The 17,296-nt window shown below is 38.8% G+C and overlaps 1 protein-coding gene across 22 annotated transcripts in view; it reads right to left on the bottom strand.

The window, feature by feature from the left end:
* CELF1 (CUGBP Elav-like family member 1) overlaps positions 1–17,296 on the bottom strand; it is a 64,289-nt gene that overhangs the window by 21,223 nt on the left and 25,770 nt on the right. For 10 of the 22 annotated variants that reach the window (XM_039553352.1, XM_039553364.1, XM_039553362.1 and 7 more), the window contains 7 exons: positions 8,770–8,957; positions 7,913–7,995; positions 7,458–7,506; positions 4,174–4,308; positions 3,898–3,977; positions 3,352–3,513; positions 1,931–2,012 (listed from right to left, as the gene is read on the bottom strand). In XM_039553352.1, the coding sequence (XP_039409286.1) occupies positions 1,931–2,012; positions 3,352–3,513; positions 3,898–3,977; positions 4,174–4,308; positions 7,458–7,506; positions 7,913–7,995; positions 8,770–8,957 (779 nt within the window). Of the gene's footprint in view, positions 1–1,930; positions 2,013–3,351; positions 3,514–3,897; positions 3,978–4,173; positions 4,309–7,457; positions 7,507–7,912; positions 7,996–8,769; positions 8,958–10,974; positions 11,083–17,296 lie in introns of those variants that run through there. The other 12 variants (XM_019283045.2, XM_019283040.2, XM_019283057.2 and 9 more) reach the window with 7 other exon arrangements.

Genomic DNA, 17,296 nt, shown 5'->3' on the forward strand with positions numbered 1-17,296 from the left:
AATTTAACAACATCAGAACATCCTAAGCAGAGGTGGTATCTCATCTTTTGGATACTTGGTAAGACCTTGGGAGCAAAGCACACAACTCAAATAATTAAAACATCAGTTTTGTAATTTAAGCATGTAAACAGACAACATAAGAATGTGGCAATGCAGTATAAACTAATTATTTTCTAAAATAATTATAATACCTTTAGGATAGTTTGTTTGGGTTTTTTAACTTTTTAAATTGTTTTCTCTTTGTGGCAGGGTCTGTTTCCCTAGGCAAATTTAGTTCCCAAAACAAGTGGATTCTGCCTCTATTTAGATACACAAGATTCCATTGTAACATAAAAGCAGGAAGTTAAAATCAAAAAGTTTTCTATTTTCCTTTTATTGTGCTACAGAGGGTTAAAAGTGCAAGTGTTGGAGCTAATGAAGAACAGAGCAGCTTGTTCCTTACTGAAGCAGTTTGTCATGTGCACACAGCACCTGTCCTCTTGTCATCACACTGTTTTCCCATCTGCTTTTAAACAGCTTCAAGATTAAATTTTGTTTACAAAGTCTGACATAGTTTGGGTTCTAATTACCTACTTTTCTTTCTATGAATTTCAAGAAAGGAGATCAGCTGAGATATTATCAAGACCTTAAAACTACGAATTTTTTGTAGAGAATCACAGATTTGGAAAAACCATGCAACATGCTATTTATACGTCTGGTTTCTCAATTTTTAATTTTTTTTTTTTTTTAATAGTGAAGACAGAATTACCCTGGAAACTTCTCAGTCTCAGCTAGTTACCCCCTTCCCTCTGCTCCAGTCCTTACTGCTGTACTTTCTCCTTTGTTACATCTTGTTTTTAAGCAGACACAGGAGGGGAAAAAAGGCAGCATCATGTGCATAACAAAATAGATCATCACCACACAGGATATTAGTGAAACAGACTTTTAAAAAAATTGCTTTTTGCAAGAGTCTTAGATCTAAGAGCTCTGAAGAGGTAGGTATAACATGAAAGAAGTCAAAGTAGGAAGCTGAATTTAGAATCAACTTCCAGTATAAATCAAAATTCTTACAAGGGAAAATATAACACTTCGCAAAAGCTTGTAATTGTTACTGATGGGTGCACCAGCCAACACAAGTCAATCTACAAAGACACTTTTGGATGAACTTCTCCACAGACAGGGCGTGTGATATTGGCAATCACCATAAAACTCCAGGAGGCAATTTGAAAAGTTAAAAGTGTTCAGTATTAAAATCAAAACTATAGGTTTTTCTGCCAGCAGAAGAGTTTAGGTAATGTGGTGAATGGAGTTGCTAACATGTGTTTTATTATTCCCAACTGTGTGAAGACAAAAGGGACAACCAATCCAGGACTGCTATACTCAGTGAATATTCTGACTAGCAGTCCACAGCAAGGAATTGGGCTCATATATATGAAGCTGATATCTCCCTAACAGCAATGGCATAATTAACTGTAATTCAAATGAATGAATAGAAGAATCTGAATGAAGGACTAGCTCACGTTTCTAACAGTGTATTTCCAACTTCCATGCTTTGTCCTTAAATACATTGAAAATGGGAAAACTAAGAATCTAGTACCACTGAATACATGTGCATTAGTGCCTATTTCAAAACACAGTTCATCATGTATGCACCTGTTTGCATGAAAACAAATACAGAGAGCATTCTTTTTGCTATCCATAAGGGAAGATAATTTTAAATGCCAGAGGTTGGGTAGATACCACCACTTACCTTGGGGACAAGAGTTAACTAAGATTAAGAAGGAACATCCACACTTGTAGCAGAGAATTCCTGTCATTTCAAAGGAGTTGGTAAACTCAGGACTACTTATTTCAAATGAGATTAAAATGCCTACAGCCTTTTGGCTACTTTCTCTACCCTTGTTCTCTTTTGTTTGGCACTGAATTTGTCTTCTGGTGGAAAAAAACTCACCTCCCATGGGGTGGAGGCTGCTCAGTGTGTTCAGGTTCCCAGATGAAGCAGCTGCTGTCTGCTGAAGGAGCTGCAAATAAAGCTAGACATTACACCAAAAAACAAAACAAGAGTGAGAGTGAGGGCTGGCTCTGCTTCTGGGAGAAACTGCATCACACCACAGCCAGAGCGCCGTCACAAATGAATTCCTGCAGCCCATGCACCACACCATAGCAAAGCGTAAAGAGAATTCTCTGAACAATACAGCCAGAGCACCACCACGGTGAAGCTCCACGTAGCCCATGCATCACATTGCAGCCAAAGCAACAGCACAATGCTTTCCTCACTCAACAGCATCAATGCTGAGGGAAAATTATAGCCAATACACCAAGACAAAACCAGTAGAATAAGTAGTGAGAGAGAATTTCTATTCAAAGCACCTAAGGCAGGATTGCCACCCCTAAGGATACGCTACCTCAAAACAGACTTTACAGCTGACACTGCCAGCATGGGATAAATGGCAATGCCATATCAAAACCAAAGAGCCACCATGAGAGAGAACCTCCTCTACTTTCCTTATGCACAGTAGATGTGAGAGACATTTCAAGCCTCAGCTCAGAAGCTATTTAGAGATTTCCAGTTCCTTTCTCCATTAACTAGTTGGTGTTATAAAAAAATTCCAATCTACCCAAACTAAAAAAGTAGTAAGAGAATTGCCCCATTTCAACTATACACCATACCAAGAATGAGTTGAAATTTTCCTTTTCTGTTCCTCAGACTTTAGTTTGCATAAATACAGTTCTCAGAGCTACTCTGGCAACCCACATATGTCAGAGCACATCAGTTTTTGAAAAGTTCATCCTTTAGGGACCCAGCAAAATCAACCAAAATGAAACTACAGTCTACTTTCTGTTACATCTTTTTTGCTAAAGAGAGTAGTTTCTCTCTATTTTCTGTAGGGTTTGTCTTTATTTGGTTTGGTTTTTGTTGTTGGGGTTTATTTACTCTGTTTCCAATCTGATCTTTTCTATTTGGACAGTACCAAGTACTGTTCCAGGTTACACTGGAAGAGGATGACGGAAACAAAATGATAAAGGAATACAAGAACTATGCCATCAGATAGACATGAAAAGGGCATTTATATAGTAAACATTGAGGCAGTAGTATAAAAAAGAAAAAGCACATTCTACAGAACACAGGAGAAAACCCCAAGGTTTCAGTAATTAGGGCTACTGTGACTGGGGTTGAAATCCTCCCTTAAATGTATCCCAGCTAGATGAGAGCACATAACACAGTTTCAGCCTTCTCATCCACAAAATGGGGATTAAGAACCCAGCTCCTATCTACCAGGAGCCTTCTAAAAATGAATATATTAAACATTGCAAGACAGTCAGACACTGCAAACCCTGAAGAGATGAAAACAGATCAAATCAGAAACTCACTGCTAAGTACTGGGGTCCAAGTGTGTTGAGACCAGCCAGGTTTCCCCATATTGAGGCAGCACTGATCTGTTGCATTTGTTGCTGAAGTTGCTGAGCAATTCGTTTCTGCTCTTTGTCCTTCTGCGTGTCTGCAAATTTTACAACAATGGGAGAAGAGCAACCCTGCAAACAGCAATTCAAACAATTACATACTTGCTATCCCCAGCAGTCACAAAAATACTGCATTAAGACCCAGTCATTGGAAGCATTTCCCTCCTCCTCTATGCATACATGCAGACACACAAATATTCAAATAGCACATTTTATCAAAGGCTCAAAATCTTGTTTGCTTTTAATTCTATTTTGTATTTTGGTATTTTCTCTGCAGATGAAGTTTCTATCTCAAACACTAAAAATAGAGCAGAATAAACAAAAAGGTCCAGGAGCAGTATTTGTGAAGAAACACACAACTGCACTTATCCTGCTCTCTGCTCTCTAGTCCTTTAAACTCCATAGTGATTGTCTGACAAATTACATCTGCTCCTGACACCCACTAACTTGTTTTACCTCCATGGTTTGTGCTTGGTGCATTGCTTTGATTGCTGTTTGTGCCATGGCTCTTGTTGTAAAAGTCACAAATGCACAACCTGGGGAAAGAACAAAAAAGAATCAAGTTGTTCACTACCTCCACAACTATTGGGGTGAATACAGGAATGAAAATGCTTACTGGGCAGGGAGGGGGTGTAGGTGGGAACCACTGAAAAAGCTCAAATGCCAGGTTGAGTTGCAAAAGGCAGCCTCCAGCATCCTCAAACTGCCAAAAAAGCTTCTTGCTTTGCTTACCTCGGCTCAAGCCATCCGGGCCCCGTAATATCCTGCATTCTTCAATCTGCCCAAAGGGGGAGAACATCACTCGAATATCATTTTCATTGCACTTCTTGGATATCATTCCAATAAACAACTTCCTATCTTCTACTGCTAAGGAATCAAAAGATAAAAAGTATTACCAGCAAATATGTGCTTTCTAGATCTTATTTTGTCAAGTCTTCTCCATTAACTGCAGTTATTTCCCTTGTATTTAGGATATGGGCTTATCAAAACCAGATTCCCAGTAATGGACTGTTTCTTCAATTTAAGAGGATGCATATGAGGTACTTCAATGAACCTCATGGATGCCTGTTTTATGATTTGATGTTTCTAACTTGCTGACTACTTTTAGCTTGTGAAGACTGTGAACAACAGGAGTGTAAAAAAAAAAAGGAAAAAAATATGTCAGATTCAGCACTTCTCTGTACCTCTTCAGTTCCAGGAGAAAGAAGGCTTGAATGTGGTTTATTGGAGTACTTTGATCGTCTTTCCTCTGCCTATTCTATCTTTAGACTGCCAACATATACCTAACTGCATATAAAAAAGCAAGTGAACTGCAGAAAGCTTCTTTCTAGCCTCCTGCCAATCACTTGAATTTAGATATGCCCATTTCCTCATGCTCCTCTCTCAACAGTGGAAACAACAGCAGTTGCTAAAACAGACCACTTTTACTTCTGTTAGTGATACGCCCATTCTGATCTGCACCAAAAGCACGAAAATAACACCTCAAATCAAACCATGGACTGTGTGGTACTGTTTCTTGGCTCTACATACTGATGCTACTAGATATATTAGAGTTGAAGAATACTTGTCAGTGTGCAGACTGTTTTAAAATAAATGGGTCAGAAAGACATTTCTCTTAATTTTTCAGTTAGTTGTTACTAATGTCAGCTGAAGGTCACTTGTGGGAGCGGGGTAAATTTGAATTCAGAGCAGAATTTTATACTCTCGATTTACTTAAGGATGCTAATCACCTCTGAAACACTTTCTTTTAAAGGATGAAGCAAATTATATATACCTCTTGAAAATACAAAACCGTTTAGATATACGACATTCATCACAATATAAAATATAGTATGATGAAGGCTCTAGTACATTTTGAAGCTTCAATAAAGTCTTCTCCTATTCAGTGCTATAGTGAGGGGAAATCAACTCATTTGTTGAGTCTTCTATGGTGCTGGAAAGGAAAACTCCAAACTATCCCAGCAGACACAGCTTTAACTGGCCATTAAATCTTCATGCTGTACCCAATTCACTTTCTGGTCTTAGAGCAGAAAGCTGCTTTCAAATCCTTTTAGCAGTCCATTTTAGTTCAAGAGATCCAGACTCCCTCTTCTAAGTGGCAAGTTCCAATACTTTCATAACTAATGCTTTCTTATTTATTGTTGTCACCTTCACTTGTTATTACACTCAAGAGTTAAATAATAGCCTCAGAATTACCATCCTAAAATTCCATTAAATACTTTTCTCTCTTTCCATTATTTTCCCAGGATATTTGTATGTGTGTTTGTATGTAATGCAAGATCAGTTTTAGTTTAGAGAACCTATTCTGTTCTCCTCCCAACAAAATTCAAAAGAATTTCTCCTTTCTAGATATATTTACACAGGAACATGTCCTGTATACCCATGGAGGAATCTGCAGATGGAATTACTCTTACTATATGCTACCCATTTATTCCATCTTCTGTTTTCAATTATATTAAGAGGTAAGCTTTCTCGAACCAGGACTATCTTCTCCATGATGCGACACAAACTACTGCAAATGAAGAAAATAAAATTTGGCCAAGCCTAGAAAGGCTGAAATGACAGGATGCTAAAAGCTTTCTTTGCTTATGTTGCGACAAAACAGATACATGCATGTATGTATGTATATAAACTCACAAGGAAATGCATGGATAAATGATCATTTACCCAGTGGTAGATGCTAAATTCTTCATCCATCTGAAATGGCCAATGTGTAGATATAATCCATTTTTCTTTTCTACTGAACTGCTGTTAATTCTCAACCTCTCTTGTGTGCTACAAGAAGTATTTTTGACTCCTACCCTAGCTGCAACAGGCCTTGCTTCACATTGGACAAACACTTGAAAAGGCATTTCTAGATTTCATACAATCATAGTTTCGTTTGGAAAGGATCTTAAAGATCACCTAGTTCCTTTGACTAGACCAGGCTGCTCAAAGCCCCATCCAGACAGGTCTTGAACGCTTCCAAGGATGGGGCATCCACAGTTCCTCTGGGTAATCTGTTCCAGTGTCTCACCACCCTCACAGTAAAGAATTTCTTCCTAAAATCTAATCCAAATCTCTGTCGGTTTAATACTGTTATTCCTTGTGCTATCACTAGACTCCTAGATTAACAATCCCTCCACATCCTTCTTCTAGGCCCCCTGCAGGTACTGGAAGGCTGCTAGAAAGTCTCTCTAGAGCCTTCCCTTCTCCAGGCGGAACAATCCCAGCTCTCTCAGCCTGTCCTCATAGGGAAGTTGCTCCATTCCTCTGATTATCTTGATGGCCCCTCCCTGAAGGTGCTTGAGCAGGTCGATGTCTTATGCTGGAGGTCCCAGAGCTGGATGCAGTCCAACAGGTGGGGTCTCATGACAGCAGAGAGGGAGAATCACCCCTTCAACCTGTTGCCCCTTCTTTAGATGCAGCCCAGGATATGACTGGCTTTCTGGGCTGCAAGTGCACACTGTCTGTTTATATTCAGTTTTTCAGCCACCAATACCCCTGAGTCCTTCTCAGGGCTGCTTTCCATCTGCTCATCACCAAAGCTGTATCCATGTTTGCAGGACCTTGCACTTGGCCTTGTTGAACTTCATAAGGCCAGCACATGCCCACCTCTCCAGCCTGTCAAGGCTCCTCTGGATGACTTCCTTTCTCTCTAGGGTATCAACCACAGCACTCAGCTTGACATCACCCATAGGCCTGCTGAGAATGCACTCAATCCCACTGTCCATGTCCCCAACAAAGATTTAAACCACCTTAGTACAAAGAAGAACTCACTGGATGTTTCCCTAACTGACAACGTGGTTCTACCACAAGCAGCAGAGGGGGGAGATACTCTGAGTCATGGAATTTTAGAGACATCACTCACACTACCTACTGTATTGAAAACACACCTTTCTCTTTTCACTTTTTTCTTTAAAAAATAAGGCCTCAAATTCAAGACTTCATCAGAAGCTGTTAAGCAAAAGGGAAATCCTCAAGCTTCCTGACTAGCACAAATGATGACACCAAACTCGGACTTTAGTAAAGCTTACCATTACTCTTTTCGCTGTCAGCTGGTTTCATCTGGATAGGATGGTGCATCTAAAATGTAAAAAGATTATTTAATCCCAGATACATTCACTTCGTGCTATATGAAATATAAGCCATAAGAATTGTGAAAGAAAGAAATTGTAGCCCAAATTGCCTCTAGAGAGGTGCATACGTAACACTACAAAAATTGCAGGAAGAAAGGCCTTCCTAATTATATGCCATCATTCCTCCTCAGAGTATTATAAAAGCCATGCCCACCCACTTCACTACCATATTATTCTGTTGAATACTCCAAAATTCTCATAAGATCTGTTATTATATAGATCTCATAACACCGATCTTTTGAATAGCTTTTTTACAATATTATTTTAGGCAACACAACTTGTTTGTACTTCAGTGGCGCTGGAGCTCAGAGAAACAAGACAGAGTTGTGAAGAAAGCAGGGCTCTGCTCTTACCCCTGGGAGGATCTTCATGTTGTGAAGAGCATTCTGTGCTTCTAGTGCAGCTTTACGGGTATAAAATGTAACAAAACAGCACCCTGCAATTGAAACAAAATGCTCGCCAGGAAAGAACACTCAATGTTGGAGTGCTGTACAGGAATTGCAAGCCCCACTTCATCCTTCCAATGCAAGATGTATAAGTAGAAGAGGTTAGGCACTGACACAGGTAGGTGCTACTGATTGTGACAGTTTAAAAAAGATTTCCGAGTGTAATAAAATAGAATATGTTCAGAACTGACCCAACATCACTACTATACCATTAAAACAAACACTGAGATACATCTGTCGGCTACTTCATTTTCAAACTCAGTTATTTCCTAGTACCAAAACCCTACCTAGCTTCACATGAAATATTGCATGTAACTGAACTGCAAATCCAGGCACAAAATTTAGTAATACATGTTTACAAGTATTCGATTTACATGAACGACTAAGACCTCAATTTCATGTTTTGCCTAAAACTGTGTCCCATCCAGCAACATTTTATCATATCACAGCATCACAGTGATGCTCTGGAGCAACACAGTATTAACTGAATGTTTTGCTTTGCAATTATAATCCATACTCCTCAAGCAACTCCATCACTGCTGAACTCTAAAAAAAGAAATTATTTTTCTCAGCTAATGACTGGATCATAATTCAAGCATAATTAGACAAATACACTGAAAGACTTTATAAAATCTGGGCTTGCATGCACACCTGGTCACACTGAGCTCCTACAGGGCTGTTTGAATAAGCACACAGCTAAGACTGCAACTATGAGAAAGTGGCTGAAACCCCAAGTCTCTAAAGAGAAGTGCAGAAGTTCTCACCTTTGCTTTGAGGAGGGTTTTGGCTCCTGTCCCGCAAGACATTGATTTCATAGACAGCACCATACTGTTCAAAAAGTTCTCTTAGATCCTTCTCACACCAGCTCCGTGGGACTTGACCCACAAACATTTTGATAGCATCTAGATCAGGTTGGTCTGGGTGATCCAGTGTGCCATTCATTTTCTTAGAGCTATGAAAAACAAGAAGCAGTTTCTAGTTTATATCTTCCTACAGTTTCTAGACAAAAGCACGCTTACAGCAAAATTGAAGAAAAAATAAATTTCTACGCATATATAAATGTGGATGATGAAAATATACATATAAAGAGAAGCTCTTGCACATTCCCAGTATGCGTACCAGAGTACATTCACATTCACTGGCAAGCTGTGTACTTGGAAACCAAACACACTCAACACAGCTGTTTAAAACTCTGTTCCCATAGTGTAGTCAACATCTGGGATTCAGGATATAAATCTGCTGAGATAACTGAAAAATATCACTAATTCAACCACGTAAAATTTTACGGAAAAAGAAACCAGAACCGAAAGGAACCTAAGCTCAGTCTACCTCCAAACTACCAAAGTTATCAGTAATCACTGAAAATGAGAAAATGTTATTACAACACTTTTAAATGAGACTAATTGTAACTGTTTCCCAAGGTGAAGATCCATCTTAAAAAGAGAAACAGAATCAATTGATTCAATGATAAGTTTCTTTAAAGGTTTACAGGGCAATACTTCTTTGTGAAACTAGGGAGCTTTCAACAGTAACTGGCAAAAAAACAGGCTTAGATTGTACATGAACAGGCTGGGATTGGACAATCCAGTTAGTCACAGACTGAATCAGGTTCAATAATGTCAGGATTCTAACACAGAAAAAGAAGTCACTTCTTAGACTACAACAACACAGAAGTTTTGAGTAAGGGAATCCTCAACAGGTTTCAAGGCATTCTGTCTAGCCATGTGAACAGCTTACACCCTATTAATAAAGGTTGTGTTATGCTCCACCCAGCCAGTTCAGAGTCCTACACTGCTCTCTGTATTGACTCCTCATTTTTTGTTAGGTGCAATGTGATGTCTTGTTATCAGCACTCCCAGCCTGGTACACCAGAGCCCCTGTCCCTGCGGAAGTCTGCCTGTAACGACATCCTATTGTAGCTATAGCGATCAGTTGGTTAAAATTGCTGACCAATCCCTGCATAATCTAGAAAGGACATGGGGAGTGGAACAGCAACTATACAATGAGTCCCCCCACCCCCAAACTCTTTGTTGAAGAATACAGGTGGTCTTCTTCCAGAGTAGTCAGCTCTCTTCATCTCTGCTTTTTTTCCTTTGAAGATAGTTTGAATGGCTTATTAACTGCACATGATAGTATTTCTCTCACTGTCCATCTGAAATCATATTTCCCCCAAATAGAATAAAAAAAAGAAATTTTGAAGCCTGGTAACATTTAGTAATTTTTCCCATCAATATGTTGCTGTTCAGAGCCTAAGGAAAAACTGATGCTAGGGAAAGCTCGTAATTTTGTAGCTGTATGAACAGACCTCAAAACCAACAAAGCTTCTTACTAGAAGAGAAGGGAAGGGAATCATCATAAATCCTTTCACTCCTCTCCACCTTTCCGCTCAGAAAGGGTCAGCACCACTCCAAATAGCCAAGAGAAACAATACCTTTTACAAAGATGTAAACTACCCCTTTCCATTTCAATTAAGAGCAGTTGGAAATTGTTTACCCTCTCCAATAATAATTTTCAGCCCTGCCTTCCATGGGTAGCTTCAAGAACACAACATGGCTCCTGTTAATTGGGCAACTCTTAACATGACCTCAACAGTATTCAAAGAATATTTTACTCCTAATTAAAAGGTTTAATCTGGAGTCATTAATAGGGAAGAACAGAAAATGTTCTCCCCACAACAGATTTAAATAATCCATTTTGTAAATCAGCACCTGTAGCATACTATAAACAGTATCATCAAACAGCTTTATTCCTCCTTAGTCCTTATCACCACAATTATCAGACCATTTTCCCCCCATCTAGAAACCAACATCAATTTTCCATGACCACTAGGATTTCTTCAAGAAAACAAACTGCAGGCTCTCTCATCTCTCCTTCCTGTCTCCCTCTGCCCCATCAGACAGCAGAAGCTTGAGATAGCAATTCCAACTATCAGTTTAGTCATAACTTAGACATGAAAAGAAAATACTTACACAGGGCTTGCATTCAAGGAGCAATGGTCCACCATCATCTCTGGGAGGAAATCCAACTTGAACGCGGCCATCACCTCAGTCTATGACAAACTACTAACACTAAATCAGTGTATTGCCTAACCCCCAAACAACGCCACTTCCAAAAGTCCTGCAGGTCTTAACACTCAGCCACACAAAAAACACTCAAACCACAGAAACAGAAGCTCAGGGAGACCAGCAATAGACACCACAGAAACAGGCTGGACTGGGAAAGGGACATGGAATCCCAGATTAAAAAGGGGATGTGACCATGTGAAGGGAGGCTCAGCTTAATACACAATGAAAATGCTGATGCACTAGGCTTGTTTTGTGCAATTTTCCCTGGCGAAGCAGTACTGAGTGCACTGTCAGAAAAACAGAGTGTCAGATCCATGAAGATAGCAATGGGTAACAGAGCAGAAAGAATACAAACTCCAGTCTTTCCATCCCCAACTAACTCCTTGTCTCCCAAAATGGCAGACCAAGGCCTTCAGGTTCAGAAATGCACTTTCCAAATCAGCAGTACACAGGTGTGAAGTCAAGAGGCTCCTTCACCATAAACATTTTTAATAGCTGATTTCACTCTCTTCACCTTGTGCACTACTATTGACACTCTCAACTTCTATGGCAAAAAAAGCCAACCACAATTTTTCTCCAAACCTGCCAAAAAAATCAAAGCTAGGAAGATCTGATTACTCAAAAATTCCTTTTCTTGAAGACCATCAAAACAGATTCCTTTGATAGAAGCAAAACATCCATTGTTCTGCAAACAATGCTTCGTCTATCATGCATCTATAAATCCAGATATACAGAGCCTATAAATGACAAAGAAGGGGAAAAAACCCAGTGATTTATTGAAAACTGTTTTATAATCTTTGAGAACACTGATCAGAACACCTCAGCTGCTTCATCATTAAAACAGACATAGTATGTTGATCAAGGAACTGTGAGATGTATTTATATATGCAATACAGGCTTCTTGTTAAATCTCCAATATCCAAACTAATGGGGAGATAATATGGATAAAAATGGATACACTGGGAAATGCAGAAATATTTGATTGTGGGGAGTGAGTGCTGTAGGCACTCTACAGGGTTCTGGTGTGTCAGAGCACTCCAGGAGGAATGGCTAATGAGAGTCTAACTTGAGACCAGAACCCTTACATACGGTCGATATAACCACAAAATAACCTCTCAGAGCAGCAAGGACTGCATGCTCACGTCTTTCTCCTCTGTCAATGACTGCAATATGTACTTGCAGTTATTCTGACTGGCCCATATATACAGCTTTATTTAAGCTTGCACACTTACAGTATGTCAATTGTTTTTTCATAAACAATGTTTCTGACCTCTAAAAAAATAAAAAAAGAGAACATTTCTTATCTTTTGCCAACAGTGAGGTTAATTAAAAGGGGCTACATCCTGTAATACAAAGAGATCTGCATATCACTGCAAAATAAGAGACGACATGAATTTCTCATGCATCAGATATTCAATAGTAACTACTTCATGCATGCTCTTACTATGTGACAAATGCAAGAGTCCTTATTTTTTAAAGGAAAAGGTGTAAGCTATCTGCTAAGCACCATTGTTAAGAACATGCAAATATGCAATTAGGGAGCACAGGTCTGTTTTACAGCTTTCAGCAAATTAAATTGTTCTATCTACCTTTAGACACATATTACAGGCTTCCCACTTGAAAAATGCCAAGTTGAGTAAAGCCCATCGTATTTATCATACTCAAATGTTAAATTGAGCCTAGAGCCCATTTCATGCATTTGTCTAAAATGAGACTGCAGAGAAAAACATTTCAGATTTATATGACTAGAACAACAGATTACAGGTTGTGATTCCTAGATGACATAAATCTATAGACCAACACTGTAAATTCTGGCCCTATCCAGGAAGACCAGAAGTCATTCCTTCAGGTCTTTCACTCATTAGCTTTTTCCAGCAGCCAGTAAAATGCCCCAGCTGCCATGTTCACTGTAGCTTCAATGAAAGACAATGCTGGCAACGCAGAGTCTAGAAACGGGTTTTAAAAATGCTACTGAGATTGATTCGTTTACTGAAGAAAATCACTACACCATTATGATTTGATCCTATGCCCACCCTTTTCCCCATCTCTCTGCTCCCCAAAATCAAAGTCCTATCTTCTTGTTCCATTAAGACAAAACTGCAACGTTACAGGCACAATTTGTCAGAAAGGAAGAATCAATACTAGAATGGCGAATAAGTATCTGAAGGTAAGTTAGCCAAGACTCAGTGCCTCTGTGTGCCATACTTCTGAAGTAACGATGGCAACCTCAGTGACAAAACATTAGTGTACAAACAGGCTTGGTTTGGCATTATTTAGCTGAAGGCTCCAAGCTAGTGACATTAAAAGACTTACAGACTCCACTTGTGAGAATATCAGAAAGAGTGGAAAAAGATTGTATTTCACCACTGCACAGAAGTAAGAATGAGGAAAAAGTGTTTCTTTAAAATTAGAAAAAAAAAAAGTCATCCTAACCATTTCTCACGAAGAAAAATAAGGGAGCTAAACACACTTATTTTTTGCTCAGATGTCAAATTCCTGCTGGCTTCCAGATCCATTCTTTGACTGTTTCTATTCAAAGGATAACAGAAACAATGTCTGAAATTCCAAGCTCTATGGACTGTAGCTACACATTTAAATGTGGTGCTCATCTGACAATATGAACATTAAAAAACTTCTACATACTACGCATTAGATCTCAATTTTTACACTTCTGAAGCCCGAGATGATGCTGCATAATGTGTCGTTATATGTGCTCCTCAGAGACTGCAGAGTACAAATGCTGAAAGTTTTTTGCTTTTATTTTTAACTTTACAGAATTACATCACATCCTAGGGAAAAAAAAAAAAACAACCCAAATTCACCACAAAACCAAAAATCCTGTGTCATATTTCATTTCCTAAGAAAGCCTAGTTCTAACGAGCAAGTAACTGTGAAAGCTGAAGATAATACCATCTTTTATTTTATACATTTTGTACTCAGACAGCATACACAAATCTGAAGCTGGGGGACTACTGGCATGGTGAGAGCAAGCTATGGGAAAGGATGTAGGCTATGGAGAAATCAGACACTGTGAAGCTCTGAAGGAGACAGGTCCTAGAATAAACTTCCCCTTGTATTATCTGTGCATATCCAGATTCTAATGGTGCTGCTGAATTGCAGTTTTGTTTTTAAACTGATAACCCCTAGGTTAAATGCATCAAAATACAGTAGCTGCTTGTCAATATTTTGTTGTTTCATTGTTGATCATGTAAGCATGTGGTCAGAATGTTTTCTGCCTGTGTTGAAATCCAAACTGTCTCCCCATGCCTCACTGGGTACAAAAAGCCCCTTACCTACTTGCCAAAACTGCAGTTTCTTCCTCTGCCAATCTCTTTGACTGTTATGCTCTGTGGGTACACAAATCTGACACATTCAGAATATTGAATTTACCATCAAAATACACGAAGTTTTGGGCTGCCTACAATTCAGATTAAATTAACTTAAAAATATTTTTATTTATATGAACTTTTGTAGAAGTTCCCAGGTGGAGAAAAGGGATAGGAGGGGAAGACAACTACCTTTATCTTGGAAACACCAAAGCTTTGCGGTGCTCCCTCTTACACATTTTTACTGAGAGCAGATAAATGAGATCTAGACACATATGAATTTTTAAAAATTAGTTAAGTAAATTTAATTCTAAAAATAGATCCTACTAAAAGCTTTTTTCCCCCCTCCCTATCCTCAAAATATTTCTGAGGAAAAATTTTTGAGGTACATGAATACATTCTTGATCTACTTCTCTGGCTTGTGAAGGAAGTTCTGTAGCTTCTACTTCAATTAATTCTCTGAAAGCTCAAAAAGAAGAATTATGAACTTTCGTCTGACTGAAGAATCCCCAGGACGCTGAGCTCTCTGCCAGCAGATGAAACAGCAAGGCACCCAGCCTTCTGGCTTACAGGAAGAGGCTGTCTCTGCCTAAGTACTCTTCGAAAGAGAAAAATGAAGCAGCAGCTAAACACACCTTTTTTTTTTATAGTAAAGAAAAATGATAAAAGTAAATAATATAAAATTTATTTTGAAAAGTTAGGGAATTACTTTTCTTGAAAAAGGAGATGAAACTTAGCACTGAAGTGAACAAATTTGTTATTCTGATTAATTCCAAACAGTGAAGCTAATAAAAAGATAGACAAGAAACACACACAGGTACATTTTCTTTCATATTGTTTATGGGCCTCCCCAAATACATATGCTTATCTGTTCTTCCTGCTATGCAACATTCACTTCCCACAGAATCTACTGCTCTGCAATTCACAAAGCAATTGTAGTTTCCTATGTTCACAGGAGTAAAACAGGAGTCTGGCAAAGGCAAATTGAAACTGTTAAGAGGGAATACTTCTTAACTAAATTCACAAACAAATATTTAGTGGTGGTGACTTTTGTAATCCTGTCAAAGCTTGACAAGGCTTGAACACAACTGGATGCATGCAGGGTTATTTTTTCCCACTTTTATTTACTGCACATACATAAAAATCCCAACTATTTTTATTAAAGAGATAACCCATGGGCTATCTGCCTCAAAATACTGCATGTAAGAATTACACCTTCTAATTAACATTAGGAAGGAACAACTAAGTAATGTCATCTTTAAACACAGCCTAATCAATAAAGATTTTAGATCCATTTGTCTAATGCACATAGTACTAAGCATTATCAGAAAGAAATTGAAAACCAGAATATGCCCAGTCTGGCAGTTCTCAATGTCCCTAGTCACAACTTTTTACCTTTTTTTAATCAACACATGCAGCACAACATCTTCATGGGAAAATAGATGTGGAAGACAACGTTTGAATTAAACACACAAAAGTTACTGTTTCTCTGTAGCCACTGATATCACAACTATGAGGTGGCAAAGCAATATATAAAGTCCTATACCTGTGTAAGACTGTTGGATAAAAGGGTTCTGAACTAAGCTGGTCATAATAGGAAATGAAAATAATAGGAAAGACCTATTGCTTGAAAATGATGTTTCAGAGAGAAATCAAGGGATTGAAAGCTGTGGTAGAAGAGAAGGCTCTGTTCCCAGCTTTGTACCAACTCAATGCAAAAATCCAAGCAACTTCCCTTAGCTCTTCAATTTCCAGATGTCACATAGACAGACCAGGAGGCAGTGATGCTTTCCTGGGGACAGAGAACTGAGAATACTGTTTGCTATACAATAAACCCATACACTAGAGAGGTAACCTTTAACAAAATATGCCAATACATACCAAAAGCAGAATTTAAAAAAAAAAAAAAAAGCTGTTCCTATGGGCATGTCTTACCTTCTTAGACTAAATCTTGTATATCCCAAGATCCTTCAGTGACTTCTCCCTGTTTATTTATGTGTAGACCACAGCCAATAGCCAGACCAGTTCAGAGCTACTTGCTCACTCATGGAAAAGAGCAAGAGTTGAATGTTCTATTTTGACTTCCCCTTCACTTAATGCTAAATTATCAGTAACTTAATGCCTTGATACATTTACTGGTCTGACAAATTTATTTGAGTATGAACAGTGGATTCAAATGTTTTCAAGAAGGAATCACAGACTTACAGGATCACAGAATGGGTTGGAATGAATGTTAACGATCACTTAGTTCCAACCCCCTCTGTCATGGGCAGGGACACCTTCGACAAGACCAGGTTGCTCAGAGCCTCATCCAACCTGGCCTTGAACACTTCCAGGGATGAGGCATCCACAAATTCTCTTGGCAACCTGTTCCAATGCCTCACCACCCTCATAGTAAAGAATTCCTTCCTAACATCTGATCTAAACCTACTCTCAGTTTGAAGCCATTCCTGCTTGTCCAGTCACTACATGCACAGATAGCAACCACTATATACATTTTCCCTTCTTTTTAAAATGCCTTGCAATTGCTTTCAATATGCCACCACACAACTGAAGAACAAATTCAATCTGTGATATGCTCAATATCTGGCTCACTCCTGAGGATAACTTACACCAAATGGCAGACAGTAGCACTGCAATATGAGAGCTTATCTACCAGGAAACAGGTTACAACATCTGTTCAAATCCAAGAAGTCAAAAAAAACCCCCACCCCAAACTGCAAACTAGGTCCTGCTCTGCCAGTAACTGCTATTGACAGCACATCTAACGAGAACTTTGAAAATTATCAGTCTTAAGACCCTCTTCTAGCACATGAATGAAGTTCACAAAGTTTAAGGCAGTGGCCTACACACTTACTCAATTTTTCTCTCATTTTCTGATACATTGCCTCTTCATTTGC

The sequence above is a fragment of the Corvus cornix genome, chromosome 5 (genome assembly GCF_000738735.6).
Source record: "Corvus cornix cornix isolate S_Up_H32 chromosome 5, ASM73873v5, whole genome shotgun sequence".
Lineage (NCBI taxonomy): Eukaryota > Metazoa > Chordata > Aves > Passeriformes > Corvidae > Corvus > Corvus cornix.